Source organism: Grus americana, chromosome 1 (assembly GCF_028858705.1).
Source record: "Grus americana isolate bGruAme1 chromosome 1, bGruAme1.mat, whole genome shotgun sequence".
NCBI classification, from domain to species: domain Eukaryota; kingdom Metazoa; phylum Chordata; class Aves; order Gruiformes; family Gruidae; genus Grus; species Grus americana.
The window spans coordinates 142647499-142670484 of record NC_072852.1 but is presented as its reverse complement, the minus strand read 5'-3'; the positions used below and the strand labels follow the sequence as shown (position 1 = coordinate 142670484).

The window sequence follows — 22986 nt, the reverse complement described above, 5'->3', positions numbered from 1 at the left end:
CAATACTAAAATGCTGACTTCAGACTATTTTAAAAGATGTATTATTATTAAAAATTGCATTACCATTTTCCAGGAGCTACTATAATACAAAAAAAGTACTAAAATTAAGTAAAGAAACTAAAGACATACCTAATCTGTCACTTGTTAAAGGAAAATGGCCAGATTAGAAAAAAGACACGAACAATCTAGTTAAAAATCTTGAACACTTGTCCCTTCATTAACTACTCTCACAAGCAGATGCCTGCCAGATATTTAAGCACATGCTTCACCTTGAGCACTGATTTGCTGATTTAGGGCCCAAGGGTTTAAACCATAAAAGTGAAACTAAGACATAATTAAGTGCTATTTAATTAGGCCAGTAACATAACTGAAACTTTAACAAAATGCTTGTGTGTAAACCACAACTATTTAGCCACAATGACTTTTTAAAAATTAAGTTTTATAAGATATTCTGTTACATAAATTATGCCCCTTGTATCTTCAGCAAAGTCCTTGTCCTTGTCATTTAATTCAACATCCTTGTTCTAATCAAATGCTTTTTACTTCAAGTACTTCAGTTCTGTTTACCATGATAATAAATACGCATTTTGCAACAGCTTACAATTTTCCTAAACTGGATAAATTTGTCAGGTGAGGAAACATTTGTTTACAGTTTTACAACATGCAAATATTAGAATAACACTTTATATTACTTTCTGCCATGTTTTAATCAATAGAGAAAATAAAAATAAAACTTTTATTCTCATCATATTCTAAAACATAAGTTTTATGAACAATCAGAACTTTAAGAATTCAGGAATATCTCCGCGATTCCATATGGTTTATAGGTGAGTTAACATTTGCAAAATTCTGATCAGAGTTGTTTGTTGAAACACGGGCATATTCAGCATTTTGTAGCAATTATTTCAATAGCATAATTGATAATTCTTACTAAAATTATGTACAGTATCCAATAAACCATCCTTGATTGCAGAAAAAGTAGTGAATTTGTAAATGTATCCTGAAATATAAGTAACAGGAGTTTTAAATTTTTATTAGGAAATCATGTTTAGAAAGATAAAGAGTATGTGTAACACTACATGACTTCTGTTTTTTGACTTTATACTCTCAGTGTTTGGAGTTCCCTATTTTCTCAAAACAAGACCACAGTGAATACATTTTTTGGAAAATATTTTTTATTATAAAATGTACAGTATATTGACCTTAATATTATAAAACACTGTAATGTATCAGAGTCTTGTAAAGACCAATAATTTATAAAATGAGACCAAGTTCATTGTTACTCTTTCTAGTCTCATAGTCTGATTTAAAAATATATATAAAATATATAATGAATGATTTGACTGTAGCATCCTTAGTAGCTGGAAAAGGTTTGTTCATATGTTAAGGTAACTAATGTCTGCATGTATTTTTATTAAAATAGATCACTCTTATTTGCTAAGTTAGTCTTTGATTTCGAAGAGCTGATAAAAGAATGAGCAGAAAGGTTAGTAATCATATTCTATAAGGCTAGATTATGTAAAAGCGCTGCAGGGTATAAAGAAAATTATGTTTTACTAAAGCACTTCTATCACTGCAGCTCATTTATGAACAGTTAATACTTCTTTGGTACTTTTAAGGTGCTTGTTAAAACAAGGAATAGCTTTGGACTATTGACAGGAATAGAGTACTTTAGGTCTCAGACGCTATTGGATAGCATGAAAAACCACACTACACTGTCTTAACAATTTAAAGACCTTTTCCAATGTGTGATAGTCTCCTCAGTTTCAGTATGTCTACTGCCTCCCTTTATTGCAGGGACATATAATCATATTGAGTACAAAAGCAATGCACTTTGCATGAAAATAGGGGTTTTTTTCTGCCCTCAGCCTTCCTGGCTTTGTTGCAAGCAGTACTTTCCTCGTTGCACTCGCTTGGCAGTGACTCGAACACTACTATCCAGCCAAAGGCATTTGTTTTAGTGTTAGAATATGTGTATGTATGTTGTTTTCGAATCGCTGCCTAGTATATTTTTAGCAGTGCATTTATAGAAGCCCGCATCCCTTTGAGTAGACTGCTGGATGACTAATGACCCCTGAGGGTGGAGGAATTTGTTTCCATACAGACGGGATTGAGCTCCTGTTGTCAGATGTGATTTGTCTGGAAGCTCCCATGTTATTTCTGCTTTAGGAATCCCAATGGCCATACAGTTCAGTTTCACTGAATTTCCAGGCCTGGCGTAGATGACGGGTGCTGGCTCACTCGTGATCCGGGGAGGATAGGCTATCACGATGACAGGCACATTCATAACAGAAGTGCCATACTCTGTGGACACCTTGCACAGGTAAGTGCCCCTGTCAAATACAGAAGCCTCGCGCACTGTCAGTGAGCCATTCTCCAGCAGAGAGAAGCGACCCATAGCCTGGGGAGCATCCAGGACCATCCCATTGGGCAGTGTCCAGGAGATCTGCGTCCGCTGGTTTGGCTGGGTGATGCAATGGAGCTGCAGAGTTTCTCCATTGATGATGCTCACCAGGTTGTTGTACTGGTTGCTGATTTCTGGCCTGAGTCCCACCTTCAGGAAGACTACCCGTTCCACATAACCTCCTGGGTTTCTGGCTGTACAGCGGTAAGTCCCAGCATCCCCAGCGGACAGGTTGCTGATGTGTAAGATCCCATCCCTTTTATGGTAAAATCTGTGCAGACGGCTGCCACTCAGCACTTCAGTGCCATTGGGCAGGATCCAGCTTGTGCTGGGCTTGGGATTCCCCTGGACTGAGCAGTTCAGATTGATGCTGTGCCCAGCAATGGCAGTGATCCTTTCATTGACAGGGTCTCTGAAGGAGGGTTTCTCCAAATGGTCTGTGATGAGGAGATGCACAATCAGTCTCGCTTCCCCTCCTTCATTCCGTCCGATGCATATGAGCTGCACCGCATCTGTCTGCCTCACCTCTCTGATGTCCAAAGTACCGTTGCGATGCACAGTGATCCTGTTCCCATAGTAGGGAGCTGGCAGGATTACTCCTTCTGGAAAAGCCCATAGGACCCGTGGAGTAGGGATGCCTTCAGCTTTGCAGTCAATAAGTTTCCGGCTATCCCTGATGGCTGTCTCCCTCACAGACGTTATTGCACTGAGATGACCATTGATTCTGGGAGGCTGAACATTAACGTGGATCCAAACGATTTTTCGATCTTCTCCAGCGCTGTTCCGCACTACACAAGTATAGTTACCACTGTCAGATCTTTGGGCCTTTTGGATGAGGAGGGTGCCATCCCTATACACCTGGTATTTGTCAGATAGGGCAGGAATGGGCCTGTTGGTTGGGGAGAGCCAAGTCACTTTGGGAGTGGGTTCCCCTTTGGCTTCACATGCTACTGTCACAACATCACCATAGGGTACATTAATAACGACATATGTTTTGTTCCTGATAGTTGCAGGCTCAGCCACTACTTTGACTCGCACTTTCATCTCATCCTTCCCAATCTGGTTCTCGGCATAGCAGGTGTAGTCACCTTCCTCTCTCAGTCCAACGTCATTGAAATACAGGGTTCCATTATTAAAGACCACGTATCGCTTTGTCCGGCTGCCGCTGTCATCTGACTGCATGAAGGTATTGATCATGCTGCCGTCTGGGAGACCCCAGGAGATCTCAGGATTTGGCAGACCTGTGGCTACACAGTCAACTTTCAGGTCCCCTCCGTACTTGACCTTGTGGTTATTCTCATTCTTATGTTCTATTTTTGCTGGTTTCATCATCACATTCACTTTGAGGACCACGTAGTCATCACCGATCTTATTGCGGGCCACACACAAATAGTCTCCTGCATCTTTATCTGTAACTGAATGGACAACCAAAGTCCCATTGCTGAATACTTTGATTCTAGTCTCCAAGCTACTGTAAAGAAAGAAAAAAGAACAGAACATGAGCTGAAAATCACATTTTAGGTATTGAGTGAAACCTTGGGAAAAACCCCAACTACTCAACAATACTGAAAAAAAAAGGAGAGGAGCATTGCTAATGTTAGATAATTAGATGGTCTGAAATGTCCAAGATATTCTCCACCAAAAAGCAAATGGAAAAAAATAATTCTATTTGCTTGTAACCAAGCAATCCTACTCTGTTACATTCAATGAGTTTAATGGTGGTTTTGAACATTAAGCAACCATCAAATACCAAATGGTGGTTTTTTTTACTTTTCTGACTGCAGGTACAGTATTCTGTGTCGTTCAACTACAGGATCTCTGAATGATATACACCACACAAACCTATATGGATCATAATTATGGAGACTGGCACTTGGGTCCTCAGCTAAAAACAAATCAAGACGAGCAACTTTCTCGGGCCTCAGGTAATCTTTAGAACAATCACAAAGAACCAAAATATTGCTAAGCTTTGAAATATGGAAAAAAAATATTTTCAGTGTGCTAAAAAGCTATTATTCCTTTCCACTTCACTATGGAATTGGTGCACTGTGGTCAAAACTAATATTCTCAGTAGCCCCAGCTCTCCCCAAAGAAGATCTGCTGTATTTGAAAAACAGCCCACACAAAGATCATGAGGGAAAATGAAAAATACCAGTATTCTGTTGCTATCACTATGAAGCATAAAATAAATTCTGAATTTTGTGCTATCTACAGGCTACCTATATTTTTTGTCAGTATGAAAAAAATGATGAATACATTCAGCTATCAAGAAAGTTGTTGATAAGTGTACATTTTAATTTCAGTACATTTCTCATCTGCCTATAGTGTTCAAGGAGTGAGTAATGAATAATTCATAGAGCAGAAATTATGTTTTCAGCAAAGTCTTAGAACAGTCATTGTAGTTCTGGAGAAGTGATATTTTACTTGACGTTATGAACACTGGAGAAGGTATTGTTTTAAGCATTTATATACAACTGGGTTTGTACAGACCTTATTGCAAGGTGACATTTATTTATACAATGATGTTAAAATGATCGTGCTTACTTAAATCATTATAAGACGATTTCTTTGCCCCATATTTACAGTGTATTATCATTTGTACATCAGAGAAACAAAATTCAGTGATCCCATTTTTCCTGGGGAAAAACAGGCACCTATGCAACTCTATGCAAACTAGGCACAATGGAACAAGCACTACATGAGTTGTGTATCTTAACTTTTGTCATTGGACTTTATAGTACTTTTACAAGTGACTGTAAAAGACAAATAGTGGCAGCTTATCCTAAACACCTGAAAGCTGACCTTTCAAAAGTACTATTGTTTTCAAGAAAATTACACTAAGTTATGACTTGGCTGTCTTTTAATATAATTTCACATTCTTCCTTAAGGATTGGGGGCCTCATTCAAAACTCACAGAAGTCAAGAATGAAACTTGCACAAATATGAATGGTCTTTTCTCTAAGTTCATCTGAGCTGTAATTTAGTTGTGACACCTCAAATAGTAATTTACCTGTGTAGGGAATCAATCATCCTTTTGGAAGGCAACCTCCATAATATCCGAGGCCAGGGGTCACCAGAAGCACTACAGTCCAAATGCAGGATGCTGCCGTATGTTACATCTGTCCTCTGAGGAGAGCTCCCGGTGATCTTAGCATTAGATGCATGCTTCTTCACGTGGAGTTGTACCGTTCTCCTGGCAGCTCCCACCATGTTAGCAGCAACGCACTCGTAGGTCCCACTGTCCTTGGGGGAGACGTTGCGAATATAAAGAGTTCCATTGGGAAAAACAAATAAATTCCCGTTGACAAACTGAGAAGGTCGGATTTGCGTGCCATCAAAGACCACCCAGCGGATGCTGGGAGAAGGTGCTGCTTTGGCAGTGCAGTGGATGTTAATACTGCTACCAAGGGGCAAGGAAATGTTCTCTTGCTTGTCCTGCTGGATGATAGGGGGTAAGGCTGCAATGTGCAGCCTCACTGCAATGCTGTCAGCTCCTGCAGCATTGCTTGCTACGCATTTGTAAACTCCTCGGTCTGAAAAAGTTGCTTGCTTGATAGACAAGGTTCGATTTTCATGAAGCATTATCCTGCTTTCTGTGGTGGTGACCGTCTGCAAAATCTTCCTATCTGGGAAAATCCATGAAATATGTGGGCTTGGAGTCCCACTAGCCTGACATTCCATTGCTATGGTCTCTCCAAAATAGACCGTGACGTCTCGATAGCGGGAAAGTAAAATTTTGGGCTGGTGGGCTACAACTGTGAGCACAATGATCATTTTATCTATGCCATGCAAGTTCTGAGCTGTGCACAAATACTGTCCACGATCCTGAAGTTGGACATTGCGGATAAGGAGGGTACCATTTTTCCAGACTTCAAACCTTTGTAACCTGGTATTGGCTGTCATCAGAGCTCCTGGGAAGGTGAGAGAAAAGAAAGAAACAGAAATTCAAAGGGTTTAAGACTTATGTCGTTGCATTGAAAAAGTCTTATTTAAGATTCTGGATTTACTTAATACCAACTAAAACTTCAAATGGATCACATGACATCTTCTGACACTCTCCATAGCTCAAATTAGTCTTTGTTTCTATTGCAGAACTAACCATGCCAGCTTGCAAGCCTGTACAGCGTGGGAACTTTTAAGGGCTTTATGCTTTAAGATTCCTCTTAAATCTTTACAAAATATCTCTTTTCCTTTTGCTCATGGAGATCACACACACGTCAATATTTAAGGCAGCAATGTTAACAAACCCATACTCACAAGTGTTGTCATCATAAATTCTAACTGCTGTGAATAATCAGAGTTGGCTGCTATTCCCCCTTCAAAAAATAAACTCATTAAATAGTGGAGGTTTTCTTTTACTACAAGAAATACTGTGAAGTTATTTTTACCTGTAACGATTAGTTGCAATTAGTCACATTTTATCTATAATGATTAAAAGAGATAGAAAATATGTCTTTAAACTAAAAGATGGTAGACTTAGATATAAGGAAAAAATTCTGTACTGTGAGTGTGGTGAGGCACTGGAACAGGTTGCCCAGAGAAGCTGTGGATGCCCCATCCCTGGAAGTGTTCAAGGCCAGGTTGGATGGGGCTTTGGGGAACGTGGTCTGGTGGAGGGGAGTTGGAACCAGATGATCTTTAAGGTACCTTCCAACTGAAACACTTCTGTGATCTATGAAAATATTGGTCAGTGTTTTGGACTATTCCTGCAATCATGTTGCATTTCTATGCAACAACACAAGTATTTGTACCCCTAAAAATGTGTAGAAGAACACATTTTTCTCTGTCTTACCTGTAGAGACTTTTGTCCAAGTAATAAAAGGCTTGGGTTCCCCTATTGCATCACAAGGGATAAAAGCATCTGTTTCAGCAAGGATGGATATGCTCTGAGACCCTTTTGTGATAATTTTAGGTCTTTCTCCATGTATCCTGAAATTAGTGGAAGACTGAATTACAGTCAAATTGTGTGGCATAATGCCTCCCACATAAGGCACAGATGGAACTTTTTGATGACGATGATGGACATTTTTAAAAGGATGAACAGTAGTGGGTATCTGCGGTTTTGTGTGTTGAGAGAGAAAGGCTGCAGGGGTAGTCTTCAAAATCGCTGCTGGTGGTGATGTGCTGGTAGTGGCATGTGGCATTGGAGGCACTGGAATAGCTGTAGCTTTCTGCAGTGTAATCCTAGTAGGGGAGACCTGGGCAACCTTCTTCTCATTTGTGTCTTTTGGGACTAGTTGACTAGGGACCACTGGTTTAGGATGCATACTTAAGTGAGGGAATATCCTTGTTCTGTTGAAAAGGAATGGCATTCTGGAACTGGGATAATAGGGGATCCCTTGACTTGGTAGTCTCCCTGCTGTGCCTCTGTTATCCGGAACATAGTTATTTCCAAAAAATCTTGAATTAATATTGTATCTGTTCTGACCTTGATTACCAAACTTGCCTGCAGTGAACGGATTTGTTTTGTGAAATGGAGAAGCTTGTGTTGGGGGAGTTGTTTCTCTCTGAGAGGCAAAAGATTTTTTGTCCTGGATGGTATGTGCTGCATATGCTGTTATCTCTGGTTTGTTTGTGTAGTGAAGAGGCTGATGTGTTATAAAATAGCGAAATGAACCTTGTGTTACAATATATGGAGGCTTCACTGTGCCTCTTACTGGAACATGCTTTGGAGGCACAACAGGCAGTCTTTGGTTTAGGCTTGGTATCATTCCAGCGGGTGGATGGGGAAGGTCTGGGTTCAGCAGTAAACTGTTGTTTGACTTGCTACTATACACCTCTTTGAATTGCTCCTCTTTTGACTGTATGCTAATCCTGTTTTGGCTAGAGGAAGGAGTAGGGGGTATGTTCCATCTTGAGCTCACCACCATTTTGTCACCATCTGCTTCAACTTGTTTTACTTCTGGGAACCTTTCTTGATTGAAGGCACTACTTTCCTCGGTGGTATAATGAAGGGAAGGATGTGAAGTGCTTGAAATGGAAGGGGGAAGACTGGCAAGTTTTATAAATGGAATGAAGGCAGTGGATGCAGTCGGAGGCTTTTCAGTTGCCTGCAAAGTGGGATCATGATGAAATACATGTGACACAGCTTCCTTTTCATCCAAGGAAGATGTCTTTGTTCCAGTCTGAGAAGCAACAGATTTCTTTATTTCTCTAAGTGGAAAAGTCTGAGTTTGTGTCGTGCTGAAGGAGGAGGACAAAGTAATCACCTCATATTGCTGAGGTGGCTCAGTTATTGCTGGTGTTTCTAAAGATACTGTGGGCTTCCATGGCTCCTTTGAAACTGAGAGGTCCTTAAAAACTTCCACTGTGCCAATAGGAATACTTAAGTCAGTCACAGTGGGATATATCAGCTGGAACGTTCCAGTGGTTGTTTCATTAACCACAACTACTGAGTCAAATAGGATATGCTCTTCTTGAGATTCTGGTTTTGTAGACAGTATCAGGCTGTTTGTATGCTCAGAAGTTGTTGTGCTTAATTGTTCTGCCTTACTATCCATAATTTTAGAGTCTGCTTTAATGCCCTTCTCCTCAGATATATTGTCTAACGAGTGGTATGTTGGCCCTTCACTTTGCTCTGGTTTCAGAGGTACACTTGACTCTTTTGTGGGAACTGAATCATGTACAACATATGATGATAAAATCTTGATAGGTGCAGTCACTGGAAGTGCCAAGGTTTCAGGAGCAGTAGAGACTATCACATGTTTTACTTCAGGTGGAGAAGCAGTAGGCCTAAAGAAGGAGGTTGTGACCACCTCTCTGATTTTGGTAATTTTCTCTAAGACAACCGGATCAGTAACTAATGAAGGAGTGTATTCCATATGCTCCTCTTCCTTAGCCTGTATTTTGACATTGCTTTTAAGATCAGGACTTTCAAGAGTCGCAGAAGTTTTGGTCACAGCTTCAACTTCAGGTGTCCTTGGAACGATAGGCATTCCCTCCGTGGTTAAAACAACACGGGGGAAAGGCTTTGGTCTTTGTCGGATTCTGTTTGGCCTCAATCTCCTTCTCCCATAAGGCCTTTTTCTAGCATGCTGAGTAACAAGTGAAGGCATGGTCTTTCTATACGGAGTTGTTGCTGTGGCGACAGTGGTCAATCTACTGATGAAAGAAGCAGCTTTTATCCCTCCTGCTGTTTTATGAAGAGCACTAGTACTTGGCAAAGTGAATCTGAGATCTGGTTTTGGAGTAGCCATGTTTCTATGTTCTTCTCCCTGAAAATTGTCTGCATAACTGCTGGACATGCCTTCTTGTGTCACTGCATTCCTGTGGGTCTCAGGTTCTTCCTTGCTCTGAACCCTAATGGATGTGACAGCTGGAAAACTTGTACTTAAGTCTGCCATTTTTGTCTGACCTGTGGATACTTCGTTGTGCTGGTGTATCAAGTCATTGCTCATTTCAGTAACAAATGGAGAAACAGATGAAGAAATGGTAGTAGTGCCTACAGAATCTGTTGGGATGAACTCATCCAACTGAGAAGGTGTTAAAATTATGGTGTCAACACGCATTGGGTCCACTTCATTTAACTTTACACTTGTCTCCATGACGCTATGAAGATCCACAGTCTGAGATTCAGCTAGGACAGTAGCATCAAGTGGTAGCTCAGCAAAAGCAGAATTTTCCTCTGGTGTAGAAGATATAGTTCTATCTACATTTTCCACTGTGAATGAACTGCTCTGAATATTAGGAAGGTTTGTTACAATTTGTCTGGCTACAGGTTCTTCAGTGAGATCATGGATATTTTCTTTGACTACAACTGAATCACCAGTCCTGACATCAAGATGCTGCTGGCCTTGGGGTTGCACAGTTGCAGAGACAGGAGTCAAATATGGATCTGACACAGGGATTTCTGCAGAGTATATACTTGCAGGTGTTTCTAAAGCCCTGTGGTTGGAGAAGGGTTCAGTTTCTGACCTTGTTAATATGGATTGGACTGAAAATGCTTTAGTGTTTTGGGAAACAGTGACTGAGAATGGCTCATCTTCACCCACAGGTGATGCATCAGCAGAGGAATCTACCCCCTCAGCTGCTGTCTCTGAAGGTGGAGGGCTAGCTACTGGATGAGGGACTGGAGTAGTTTTCTGCATGACTGATGGCAGTGCAGTTGTTAAAGAAATGGCTGTAGCTATTGTTGTTCTAGGAAGATTCTTCCCACGGACCTTTGCCAAAATGTCAGCCCAATGCTGTGGATTAATCTGCTTGCTGGCCATATTAATTCTCCTTCGAGATTCAAATACTCTCCGGCCTTCTGCAACATTGCTGTCTTGGGTTCTATCAGTACTTTTCCAGATTTTCATTTTCCTTCTGCCTTTCTTCCCCTTTTTAATTTGAGCCTCTGGCACCTGGTCATTTTTTTGTTTAAAGGATATTTCGCGGTCTTTCAGGTGGTTCTTTCTTCGTGGGAACTCCTCCACCCCTCCTGCCCCTGATCCCTCTCCATCCTCTAGTACCTGCCCTCTTGTTTTTGATGAACTTCTTGAGCCTGGGCGCTTTTTTAGTTTTATCCTTTTAAATGACCTGTCAGACACCATTTTATTTACTGTGACCCTTACAACAAACTGATCTGATCCCTGCTGATTGACAGCCACACAGCTGTAATGGCCACTATCACTGACATGGCTTTTTGGAATAAGCAAAGTACCATTGTCCAACATATATGCTTTTGAGGAGTTTGATAAATCATTAAGGACCTGGCTGTTTGGAAGAATCCAGCTCAACTGTGGCTCTGGGATGGCAACTGCATTGCACGGCAAAACTATTGGATCTCCAACATTTTTTTCAACTCTCACTACGTCTGAATCAGCTGCCTGAATAGCTGGAGGCTGCACTAGAAGTCTGTAAGCCATTATGTCCACATCATCTCTCACCTGGGCAACGCAGTGGTACAAACCACCATCACTGTAACTCACTGCTTTGATTATTAGCTGGCCACTACTGAGAACGGAAAACCTGCTGTCTTTCTGATTAAATGGTGCCTGCAGTTTAGTCCCATCTGGAAAGAGCCACTGAACAGAGGGGCTCTCAGAGGCTTTCACGTTGCAGCTCAGCTGACACTCTGACCCTTCCACCACACTCTGCGCTGTCCTCGTGCTCTGGTTTTGCTCTATCATTACCCAGCTTCTCTGCTGCCCGGTGTCTTTGGTACGAATTGTCTGAGAAAACACAGTAAAAAAAGATAGCACCACTTTTTTCCCTGTACTCTGACGCCTGTTTAATTGGATATTTACAAGAGGTTGCATCACCCAGGAAGGCTCAGCCAGTATTTGAGCTTTTACACCTGTGTAGTAAAGAGCATCATAATCTGAGCCTTGCCTATACCGATAGCTTACTTTAGGCTCTTTGCTGAGCATAAGTTCCCTCTCTAATTTGACAGGTACTTCACTGTAATAAGCTATAAGCTTCCATAATTTTTCATAGTTTTCTCGATTCATTGGACATTCAAAATCCAGTGAAATTGTAGCATTTATATCAATCTCCTGAGTCTGGATTTGATTCCACTGAATTTTGGTAGAGCCTGTTGGTTTTTTGATTTCACAGTTCAGGTGGACTACGTTGCCATGCTCATCAGTCATATTTAGAGTAATGTTCCATGGAGAGGACTGAAGCTCTTCCAGAGGGATTTCATAACTGTCACCATCTTCTTCATCTTGAGTGCTGCTATTCTGCCTCAGTGAGGACTGAATGACAGGTTTCCTACAGGAAATATCTTTCAAGTTTTGAATATCTTCTTTTTGCAGATGTTTTGGGCTGTTGCACTTAGGACAGAGCTGTCCCCCTTCATACGCTTTGTCCTTTTTGCACTTTAAAACACCTGCACAGAAAAAAAAAAGAAAGAAAAAAGGGAAAATAAAAGATAGGTAAGCTGAAGAACTCTGTTGTAGAGTTAGAGAACTCTCAAAAATGTGAAATGGACTGCATGAGGAGCACATTATGGCATGTGACACATAAGGCAAGGCTTTTAAAATGGCACCTCTTTGTTTTCACAGTCAAATGGGCACCTGATTCTCAAGCCAACCACAATTTCTTCTGACTTTAATGAGAGGATTGAATACTCCATCCTTCTGAAAATTAGATTCTGTGCCTCTGAATAAAATGCCTAGAAATTGAAGTGTTCGGAGCAACATTTTAAAAGAGTAAAAAGCTATGCTGTTTCAAAAAGTCTGCATCTGTACAGTGGCAGCCTACGCATCTAACTTGTGGGTCTAACATGAAGAGGACTGGGCCCTCTCAGCTTTCAGAAATGCAGCATTTACCTGAGAAATGCTGGACTTTCTCATTAAATAATCCAGGAAGCTTTTAATTTTTCTTATTCATTAACAACAGTACTGGCAATACACGAAACATTCTACTGTAGTTACCAAAATCTGCTGACTAGTTCTGCATTTACAAGCTATTTGTCAGCAGCAAAAAAAAAAAAAAAAAAGTTCCACATCTTCCTTGACCTCTGAAATAACTGTAAACTCTGTAATGATAAAATAAAAACCAATACAGAGAAGGAGCACTAAACCAGGAAATAATAGCCTTGACTCCTCTCTTCTATCAATGCCAGGAAGATTCTTGTCTGCAGCATAACAATCATATTTATTACATTGTTCTGCTCATTAGAATGTCAAATGTCACCTTACATATTTAGTTGGGAAACATGTTGTAAATAAAATGTATTCCAGTTATTATAGGAATAAGTGTCATGCTGAACACTCCTGAAGAACAAGGGATCTTTGAACAAATGAACAATATACATGTGGGTTATAAGGCAAAATGCTAGGAGAAGAGGAAAAGAGTGGCAAAATTTCATACCATTTTTTAATTGAAAAATATGTGCTTTGCCAGTCTGATAAATCAACTTTCTTGAGAAGTTCTTACAAATGGACTATTTAACTGAACCAGTCTATCACTTGCAGATTCAAATATGATGTTTCAAAGATAAGGAAAGCATGCTTCATGACAGAACTGGCCCACAATCAACTTGGCAGCAGACACATTGGTGACCAACTGGTGATCAACTTTGGCAGTAGCCACACTGGTGATTTATGAAACAGCACTTTTATAAATCTGTGTGGACAGAATACCCAAGGAAGTTAATGTTATAGTTATATAAAGATACAAAATCTGTCATACATGAAAATGACATGGATAAATTCTTTTCTCTTTCAAAAAATCACTACTGTTGTAGTGTAAAAAGGTGTCATGGTTTAACCCAGCAGGCAGCTATAACAACCATACAGCCGTTCACTCACTCCCTACCCCACAGCGGGATGGAGGAGAGAATCGAAAAAAAATAAAACTCATGGGTTGATATAAAATCAGTTTAATAGCATGGAAAACAATAATAATAATAAAAAATAATAATGATAAAAGAATATACAAAACAAGTGAGGCACAGCACAATTGCTCACCAACTGCTGACTGACGCACAGCTAGTTCCAAAGCCATGGCCCTCCCCAGCCAACTTCCCCCAGCTTATATATTGAGCACAACATCATATGGTATGGAATATCCCTTTGGCCAGTTTGGGTCAGCTGTCCTGGCCGTGCCCCCTCCCACCTTCTTGGTCACCTCCTGTGGAAGGCTTATGCCTCCTTGCTGGCAGGGCCTGGGAAGCTGAAAAGTCCTTGTCTTAATTGTAAACACTCCTTAGTGACAACTAAAACATCAGTGTGTTATCAACATTATTCTCATCCTAAATCCAAAACACAGCACTGTACCAGCTACTAGGAAGAAAATTAACTCTATCCCAGCTGAAACAAGGACAAAAGGGAATTTAATTGAATAAAAATGGTAACAAGCCAACACTGTGCAAGGAAAGAAAATTCACCTAACAGTTCATTGTTATAACTTATAGTGCAACTTAAGTACGCTTAATAGACATTTGGATCAAGGAGAGTATATAAAAATATTAAAGTTTAAGTTAGATGCCTCAAGTACCAGTTCAGTCAGGAACACTTACACTACACATTCAGGTATCACACACTCTTAAAAGTGTTGTCCTATAGCTAAGGGCAAAACTGCAATGAATTACACATTCTAAGATTACAAGATCCACCATCATCTGCCACACATGCTCCAAATCATTATACAAACCTTGTGACTCCTGACTCATCTGAGACATCTTTAGTTGCAATTAAATGACTATTCCCTCTTAATATTTTAGCAGCAGCTCTGGTGTAACACCACTCCCTCTGGCCTACTATAGTAAGCACTTAACTACCTGAGATGGGGCATTGGTGACCTGAGATTCCCAAATCGAAAACTGACATTCAGAAAGCCCCTCATTCAGTGTATTCCTGATATAGAGGCATTATAAAACTGGTTTGTTCAATGGTTTGTGGTTTTTATTGCTTCTAGTATATTGCTTCTGCACATGACCAGAAGTGTTCCAGCCAAAGCAGAGTGATACTTATCTCACACCTAAGCCTGAATGAAGATAGATCAGTTATTCTAGGAAAAAAAAATGCAAGAGTGTAGGTGTTCTCTGAAAATACTTAAAATAGATTTGCTCCATCACAAAAGAAAGTTGCGGTCAATGAATAAACACAGATAGACATGAAGGATGCATGAATATTACATAACAGCCTTAAAGTAATAGCATCAGAGTTAAAGGACTCAACAAGGAATTCTGAAACCTGACTTCCATTCCTTCCTTACCCAAACAAGTGCAAACCCAATCTTCCCACCTTCCATGAGAACACATAGTTACTAGCTTTGTTGGTTGAGGATAATTGCCAGCCTTTTGTCAAAGGCGTACCGCTGTGCAAAAGAACACACAAACTATAACCTATCTATCTCCTCCTTCCAATTAAAAACTTTACTATCACTTTTTCCATCTTGAATGTAATGGCTAATTTCTTTGTTGTCAAATACAGATTTTTAGCTAGTGACACACAGCTGCTCCCTCTTTACATTGTTTTTTTAAATACTTATTGACTATTGCATTTATTGAATGGTAATAGAACACAATAGTGTGCATAGACATAATGCAAGTAATAATATTTAGGAAATAACAAAACCATCCATATGCAGAACAAGAAAAAAAAATCTAACATTATGAGTTGAAGAAGCATTGGTATTTTTGCTCTTACCTCCAGAAACTTCATTCCATTCAAGGAGCCACTTTAAGCTGCAGTCACAGGCCCATGGATTCCCATGAAGGTAAAGATTCTCCAGCAGCGGCATGCCTTGAAACATCCCTGCAGGCAAGGTCCTAAGAGCATTTTCAGACAGGTAGAGATGTCTTACTGTTGACAGTTTGAAATAATCAAGGACCATAAATGTTGAAAAGGTGTTGGGGTGAAGTTGCTGGAGCAAATTTCCTTCTAAGTGGACCAGTCTCAGAGAAGTTAATCCATTAAAAGCATTTGGATGAATAAACTCAATTCTGTTGTGGTCCATGTGCAGTCTCATTAAGCTTGAAAGTCCTTGGAGAGTTTGGCCAGTTATGACTTTCAATTTATTGTAACTAATTTTGAAAACCTGAAGAAAAAAAAAAAAAAAAGAATAAAAGAGATTAATTTTGGGTTTAGATCTAAATCCAAATAGAATACCAAGCATGCAGAAGTTTTCCCCCCACACTCAAATGTCCTTTGCACCACTGAAAAATTATATGCTAGTCAAAGAGAGAGAATGCAGCTGAATATTAGTTGGCATTATCAAGTATGACATAGGAATAGTTAACAGATCTCTCATGTATTTGGAGGGAAAACGGTATCTTAATCCTAAGAAAGACGCTACAAAACCCACTTATTTTTCTCTTCTGTTATTCATTGAAGTTAGAATTTATGAAATTTAGGAAGATCTGAGCATTACCTGTAGAGACACGAGATCTTTCAAAGCACCATTAGGTATATTCTGAATGTCATTTCCATGTATCATGAGCAATTCCAGTTTCGTAAGTCCTGCAAAGGAGTTTTCGTATATAGACTGTATACTGTTAAACCTGGGGAAAAAAATCACACGTGCAGTTACATTTTATGCACTGACTGTCATGGACTGCAAATGCAAAATTAGTAAACCTAACATTCAGGAAAAATTGGAGAGATCTTAATGCATTGTCAAAGGGCCAGAAGTTACTGAAACATTTTTATAAGGCCAAGTATACTTAGTCCATGTTTACATTAAGATTTCTTTTAACTCAATTTGTGGCACTTCAGCCATAATTTAGGAGTGAGAGTAATAAATAGGCATTTAATTTCTAATAGTTGTCAGTATGTTTTTCCATGCAGCTCAGTTTATGGAATGGTAATAAATTAATGGCCTGTGGCCAACCAATGATGCTATGGAGCCTGGCAAACTAGACGGGCTGCAACGTTGCCAAAACAGCATCTAATAATAAATTAATAAAGATTTGGAGAGGACATTAAAAATAGATATCTCCCAAACAGCACAAGAAGCAGGAAGTCACATCCTGCTTCACTTACTGTTACAACATGTAATTGGTTACATCAACTAATTACATAAAATCTAGGAATTGACCTTCCAATTATGTAATTTGAGCCTAGAAACTCCTTCTAGGGAAGGAATACAGAAAATCTCCTTTTGAAAATAATTCAATTTCACTTTGGACAAATAAATCAGGTTTTATGTGCCAATATGGAAGCCTTAAGTTTGGCGGCCTAGCTCTGCATTTGGGTTTTCCATATGTAGACATGAAATTAAACATATGAGCTAATCTGGGCATGAAGTCTCTAAGCATCACATTTTAAAGATTTTTCCTATTTTTTAACACTTTCTAGAAAGGAAGGGAAGAGACAAAGAGAAATTAAAGTACTTTTAACATGGAGAAAATAGTTTTAGATCCTCACCATGCTTTCCATCTGAAGATTCTGAATTTTTTAAAAATTTAGACTACTGTTTCACTATTTTTAGTCCTACCACAGATCTACTAGGCTTACAGCAATCATCCTATTTTTTTTATTTTATTTTAACATGAGGTCCTCTAAAAATACAAACTTCTCTAAATAAGGCATTTTCCTAAATTATTGCCAGTTAGGAAAATAATCTTTACCTCCTAAATATATAGCATCTTAAAATAGAAATATGGTAAAAGCTCTTTTTCAAAATGAAGGAACAACAGATAGTTAAGACTGTTTCTTCCTGGGAAAGGACACAACTCAGATGATGTCATTCGTAGTGATGAAATACAAAGATAGGAAAGGGCTTCCATGCTAGCAGTATCAAATAATGTACTTTTATTAAAAAACAGCCAAAATGCCTAAATAACTTAGAAGCCTACATCCCATTTTCAAAAGCACTTTAGGGATAGAATTTGCCATGGAATGTTGATGTATGGGGGAGAGATCACTGTGAATATGCATGGGTTTGAATATGGGAGGACAGGGAGACATTTTTTCACTCCAAAATGGCATGACAGATCACTTTAACACAGATTTACTGAGTACAAGGGTATTTTGAGACTAAAATTTAGGTGGATAAAGTGCTGGTGGACAGGTATTTTAACTACAGAGAAGTAAAAAAAAAAAAAAAATCAAGGTCTCTACTGTCAGTTCTTGCATGACCAATGGCAGCTTACAGGCCTTGGGGCAGTTGGGGCAAATTCATTTCAGGTAGTGAGGCAGCTCTGATATCAAGCAGAAGAGGACTGTGACTCTTGCACCATGCCATGTCACATGATGACCCTATGCAGCACTTTTGGGATATGCAGCCTACCAACTGTCCCTGCCTTATCTCACAATCTGACAGATAGATGTGAGTTGGCAATAGCCTGGCAGAAGAAAGCGAGTTGGAGCCTGAGCAATCTCTCCCCAAAACATTGATGTCTGCTTATATTGCATTTAAGTTCCCTGAAAAAAAACCCAGAACTCCAAAGGCAATAGAATAACTTTGATTTTACTGTATTGCTTTAAGATATGCTATATCTCATTTTTCTCCAACATGCTAGCTGGCTACGTTTTTTACATCAGGTATAAAATTCAACATTTAGTAGAAATACCATAGTAGGTTTAATTCAATATAGGTTTTTATACACTACAAAAGACTGCATGTACTCTTTGCCAAGAAGAACTGACACCATGATATAAATATTTATTTGAAAAAAATAGTAACTTTTCTTTGAAACGCAAGGGATAGACTAAAACTTTCTCCATGCCAGTAACTGTAGTGTTTGAAATACAGCACCTTGCGAGTAACCACCCACCTCCGCAACCCTATTTAAAAAGTAGACACAGAGATGCCGGTACGCCGCACGTGTGCGAAGCATCCCAGGATTCCTCGGCAAGAACGTAAAACTGTTTGCTAAAAACTGCCATACAAACCCAAAATTGATTCTTTCCACGTGTTTCGAAATCCTTGCCGGCACGGCTGCTAAGGACCGAAAGGTGCAGTGGACTTCGGTGGGGAGGTAGCAGGCGCAGGGCTGGGGGCAGGCCAGGGCGGCCGGCGGCAGCCCCAGCCCCAGGATCAGCACCACGGAGAGTGCCCCCGCCGCCGCCCGCTCACCCATCGTGGCGCCTCCCCTCGCCTCGCTCCTCCTGGGTCGTCCGGGGCGGGGGGGGGGGGGGGGGGGGGGACGGGGGAAAGAAAGAGAGAAGAAACGATGACGTTTGAATCCTTTCAAACAGCTTTATATAGCTAGCGATGCTCTGCAGCGTCCCAGAAGGTCTGTAGACAATCAAGGCAAAGTTCAGTCGGAAAGAGGTTTTATTTCTTCCGAGTCATTTGCTACTTCAAAGTTAAGTTTCCCCCCCATAATTCACTTCCGCTATTCTACTAAATACCTAATGGACTAAAGTTATGCTGTCTCCCTACGGTAATAGATTTTGTAGATTTGTTCTATAGGCCAAGGGTAGTACTTTAGTCTCAACTAAAGATTGCAAAACTTCAGGGGAAGCGTCTAGTTCAAGCAAATTGCCATGGCTCCCTCTACAGTCAGTGAAAGAAAAAAACCCCACCACCCAACCCATATTCACTTGAAGGTGAATAATATCAGGTATCTATCTACCTGATTAGATACCTAGAAACAGTACAAATCAGCCTCATTAGGTCTCTAATTAGCAAACTCGCCTAGCTTGGCTGTCTAATTTTTAGACAGGCTACTAACTTCCAGGAGGGTAAAATTTGGCCGAATCCTACTCATAACGTTTATGGGAATTGGCATCACTGAGAAAGAAAGGGAGTAAAAGAAAGAATTGCTTTGCCAAAGAACTGGACTCTGTCATCCTTTGTCATGCATTGCTGTGTGATGTCACATGTGCTCTTACGTTGCAATCTTAACCAAACAGGAGCTATGAATGATCAGAATGGATAAAACTTGGCAATTTATTTAGAAGCACAAGCACAGACCTCAGAGGACATGTAAGCAAAAAATTTTCTATTCATAATCTTGCCATGTCCATCAACACTCAAGTTCAGATTTTCAGAACTGCATGTATAAATCTGGATGGCTAGACCCGTGGAGAGTCATTTAAAGATGCATACTGTGCTAGAACAGACAAGAAAACACAAGTTATTAACTCTGAGCACTAATCATTCCTGAAAATAAAATAACTTATGGAGATGTCTAATTAATGATTAAGCAGCCTAACTCTGGAGAAATTAATTTGAAAACCCCCTATTCTTATCCCTACCATCAGAAGAATTTGGACTCTTCAGATTAAAGCCACACAAGAATGCAGGCTACTATTAGTAGCAGAAATTTAGCATTGCTGTTCTTGTACAACAGTGTGACCACGACGGAAAGGCATTCAGTTCTCCTAGATATTGTGAGTTCCATTAGTTATTGCCTTTAGTATAAAAGTCAGATTTTCTCAGATCTGCTAGCAACGAGACACACATTTTTTTCCCTAAGCCCATCACGTGCAAACCATTACGGTTCAAAGGAGAGGCTCATCGGGATGAAGAGGTTCCTCAAATATCTGTGGTCAAGTTAATGAGACGTTTAGCATTCTTTACGAGACAAATAGCTTTTTCATTTGCTTAAGAATATTCAGGTGCTGTTTTCCTTAACGTCCTCTTTAATGAAAACCCCCTTTAAAAACCATCCCACCCGCCTCTATCCCTTTTGGGACGGGGCACCGCATTTCCTTACAGGAGCTGCTCGCCGAGGTTCAGAGGGAACTGCAGTGACTTGTGAGGGGCTGGGGAAGAGCTGGCCGCGGGGACTTAGCCGTGCTTCGCCCGGGTGAGGAACACCGACGGCCGAGCGCAGGGCCCCGACCCCCAGCCGCAGCCGCTCTCCCAGAGGCCTGGCCGGAGAAACCCCGCGGCCCGCAGGGCCCTGGCCAGGCCGGACCGGCTCCGGCCGCCCCGGGGCGCCCTCGAGTCACCCGCCCGCCATTGGCTGCCTCCACCGCCGCCGCGCAGCGCGTCAGCCAATGGGCTGCGGCTCCGCCACCGCCTCCGCCGCTGGGGCGCGGCTGCGGAGGGGCGGCGGGGGCGGTGGCAGCCTGCCGGGAGGCGGGGCGCGGGGCGGGGCCTGGGGCTGCGGCGCTGCCCCCACGGCTCCTCGCGTGGACCGCGCCCGCCCCGCGGGGAGGTTTGCGTGGGGCGGGGGGGGCGGCGGGTCCCGAGCGGCGCTGCCCCTCCTGCTGCCCCGCGGCCATGGTGCAGGGGGCCGGGAAGGAAGCGCGGTTGCCCCCCGTCCCTGGGTTGTTTCTTTTACCGTACCGGGGGGCAGATGCTTCCCATTAGGGAAGAATGTCCCCGCCGGGCTGAGCAACGCGACCGGGAGGGCTGACGGCGGGCGCCGGCACACGGCGGCACGACCCGCAGGGCGCCCGACCGACGCCAGCCAGGCAGCCGCGCCGCTCCCCTCCTCCTCCCGCACAGACCCGCCAGGGAGCCCCCACCCCAAACCACCCCCACCCCCCAACCGGGCCCCGGCAGCCGCGACCGGCCGTGCGTGGGCTCCTTACCTGCAGCCGGGCGCGGCGGGCTCAGCAGGCGCTGCCCGCCGCTCCCATGCCCCCGGGGGGCTGCGGGCGACCGGCGGCACGGGGCGGCGCGGCGGACGGCCGGCGGCTACCTCGCTCCCGGCCTCCCCTCCGGCACCGGCTCGCCGAGGCTCATCGCAGCCCGCGGCGGCCCGCCTCGACGCCGCCTTAGGACTCCTCATCGCCCGTCATCCTGCGGGATTCGCCGCCCTGGATGGGTCCCCCCGAATAAGCATAAGCGATGCGCGGCAGCCGGGCAGGACACCCTCTGGGGTGTTGGTTTTTTAATTACTATTATTTTCTCTGAGCGCTCGCTTTCTCCGGGTGCCCCACGTCCCCGCGGGAAAGTCGGGGCGCCGGCAATCCCTCAGCCCCGGCGGGAGCCGAGCGCGTCGCTCCGGGCGCTGCGGGAACTCCGTGGGCGAGCAAACGGGCGGGCGATGCCGGCGGTTCCCCGCCGCTTGCCGGGCTGCCTGGGCGCGCAGCTCCCGCGGCGGCAGCCTCCCGCCGCCCGCCGCGGCATGGGGACGAGGGGCGCGGGGTGCCGGGGCTCCGCGCTCCGCCGCTCCGCCCGCCTCCCCGCGCCGGGCGCTGTGCAGGGGGAGGGCTCGGCAGAGCGGCTCCTCTTGCGGGATGGGCGGCCCCTCCGCGGGGGTGGGGGGGGTGGGGGCTGCGGGCGGGCCCGCGCCGGGGGGGCGGGAGGGGGGTGGGAGGTGGGCGCCGGAGCCGGCGGGGGGGCCGCGGGAGCTGCGGCCGCAGCGGGGGAAGTGGAGCCCACGCCTGGGTCCGGGACCTGAAGCGCAAGGAAAGTTTGTTTCTGGGACCTGGGAGGATCCAGCGCTCTTGAAACGCTGCGATGTGCAGCTATCCGCGTTGTGCACTCGCACATGCACACACGCATGCACACCCACACACTCCAGCATATAACCCCCAAACCGGACCAGCCAGTCTGGATTTCTTATTCTTCTTATAGTGATATAGGTGTCCTGTCACTACACGACGAACTAACCTCAACACCATCCCTGGCGCACTCTGGCACCATACTGCTGAAGAGACCTGTATCCAGTCTGCGTGTGAAAATTTGATCTCCTGCATCATACTCGAGGAGAGACACACAAATAAATCATAGAATCATAGAATCTCAAGGTTGGAAAAGACCTCTAAGATCAAGTCCAACTGTCAACCCAACACAACCATGTCCCAAAGTGCCACAATCTACATGTTTTTTGAACACCTCCAGGGATGGTGACTCCACCACTTCCCTGGGCAGCCTGTTCCAATGCCTGATCACTCTTTTGGTGGAGAAATTTTTTGTAATATCTAACCTAAACCTCCCCTGATGCAACTTGAGGCCATTTCCTCTTGTCCTTTTGCTAGTTACTTGGGAGAAGAGACCAACACCCACCTGGCTACAACCTGCTTTCAGGTAGCTGTAGAGACCAGTAAGGTCTCCCCTCAGCCTCCTTTTCTCCAGACTAAACAATCCCAGTTCCCACAGCTGCTCCTCATCAGACTTGTGCTCCAGCCCCTTCACCAGCTTCGTTGCCCTTCTCTGGACACGCTCCAGCACCTCAATGTCTTTCTTGTAGTGAGGGGCCCAAAACTGAACACAGCACTCGAGGTGTGACCTCACCAGTGCTGACTACAGGGGGACGATCACTTCCCTAGTCCTGCTGGCCACACCATTTCTGACACAAA

General features: G+C 43.0%; 1 protein-coding gene across 2 annotated transcripts; it reads right to left on the bottom strand.

Annotated features, from left to right (window-relative positions):
- Positions 1-245: 245 nt before the first annotated feature.
- On the bottom strand, positions 246-21867 carry MXRA5 (matrix remodeling associated 5). 2 transcript variants are annotated; one of them, XM_054809836.1, is made up of 7 exons: positions 21271-21867; positions 18673-18888; positions 16208-16337; positions 15484-15874; positions 7197-12215; positions 5415-6315; positions 246-3872 (listed from the first exon to the last, which is right to left on the bottom strand). In XM_054809836.1, exons 1-7 carry the CDS (start codon positions 21468-21470, stop codon positions 1964-1966), a joined length of 8766 nt encoding a protein of 2921 aa, XP_054665811.1. In that variant the 5' UTR covers positions 21471-21867; the 3' UTR covers positions 246-1963. The 2 variants fall into 2 exon arrangements, with proteins under 2 accessions (XP_054665811.1, XP_054665801.1); XM_054809826.1 differs by having other exon boundaries at positions 247-3875.
- Between the last annotated feature and the right edge of the window lie 1119 nt (positions 21868-22986).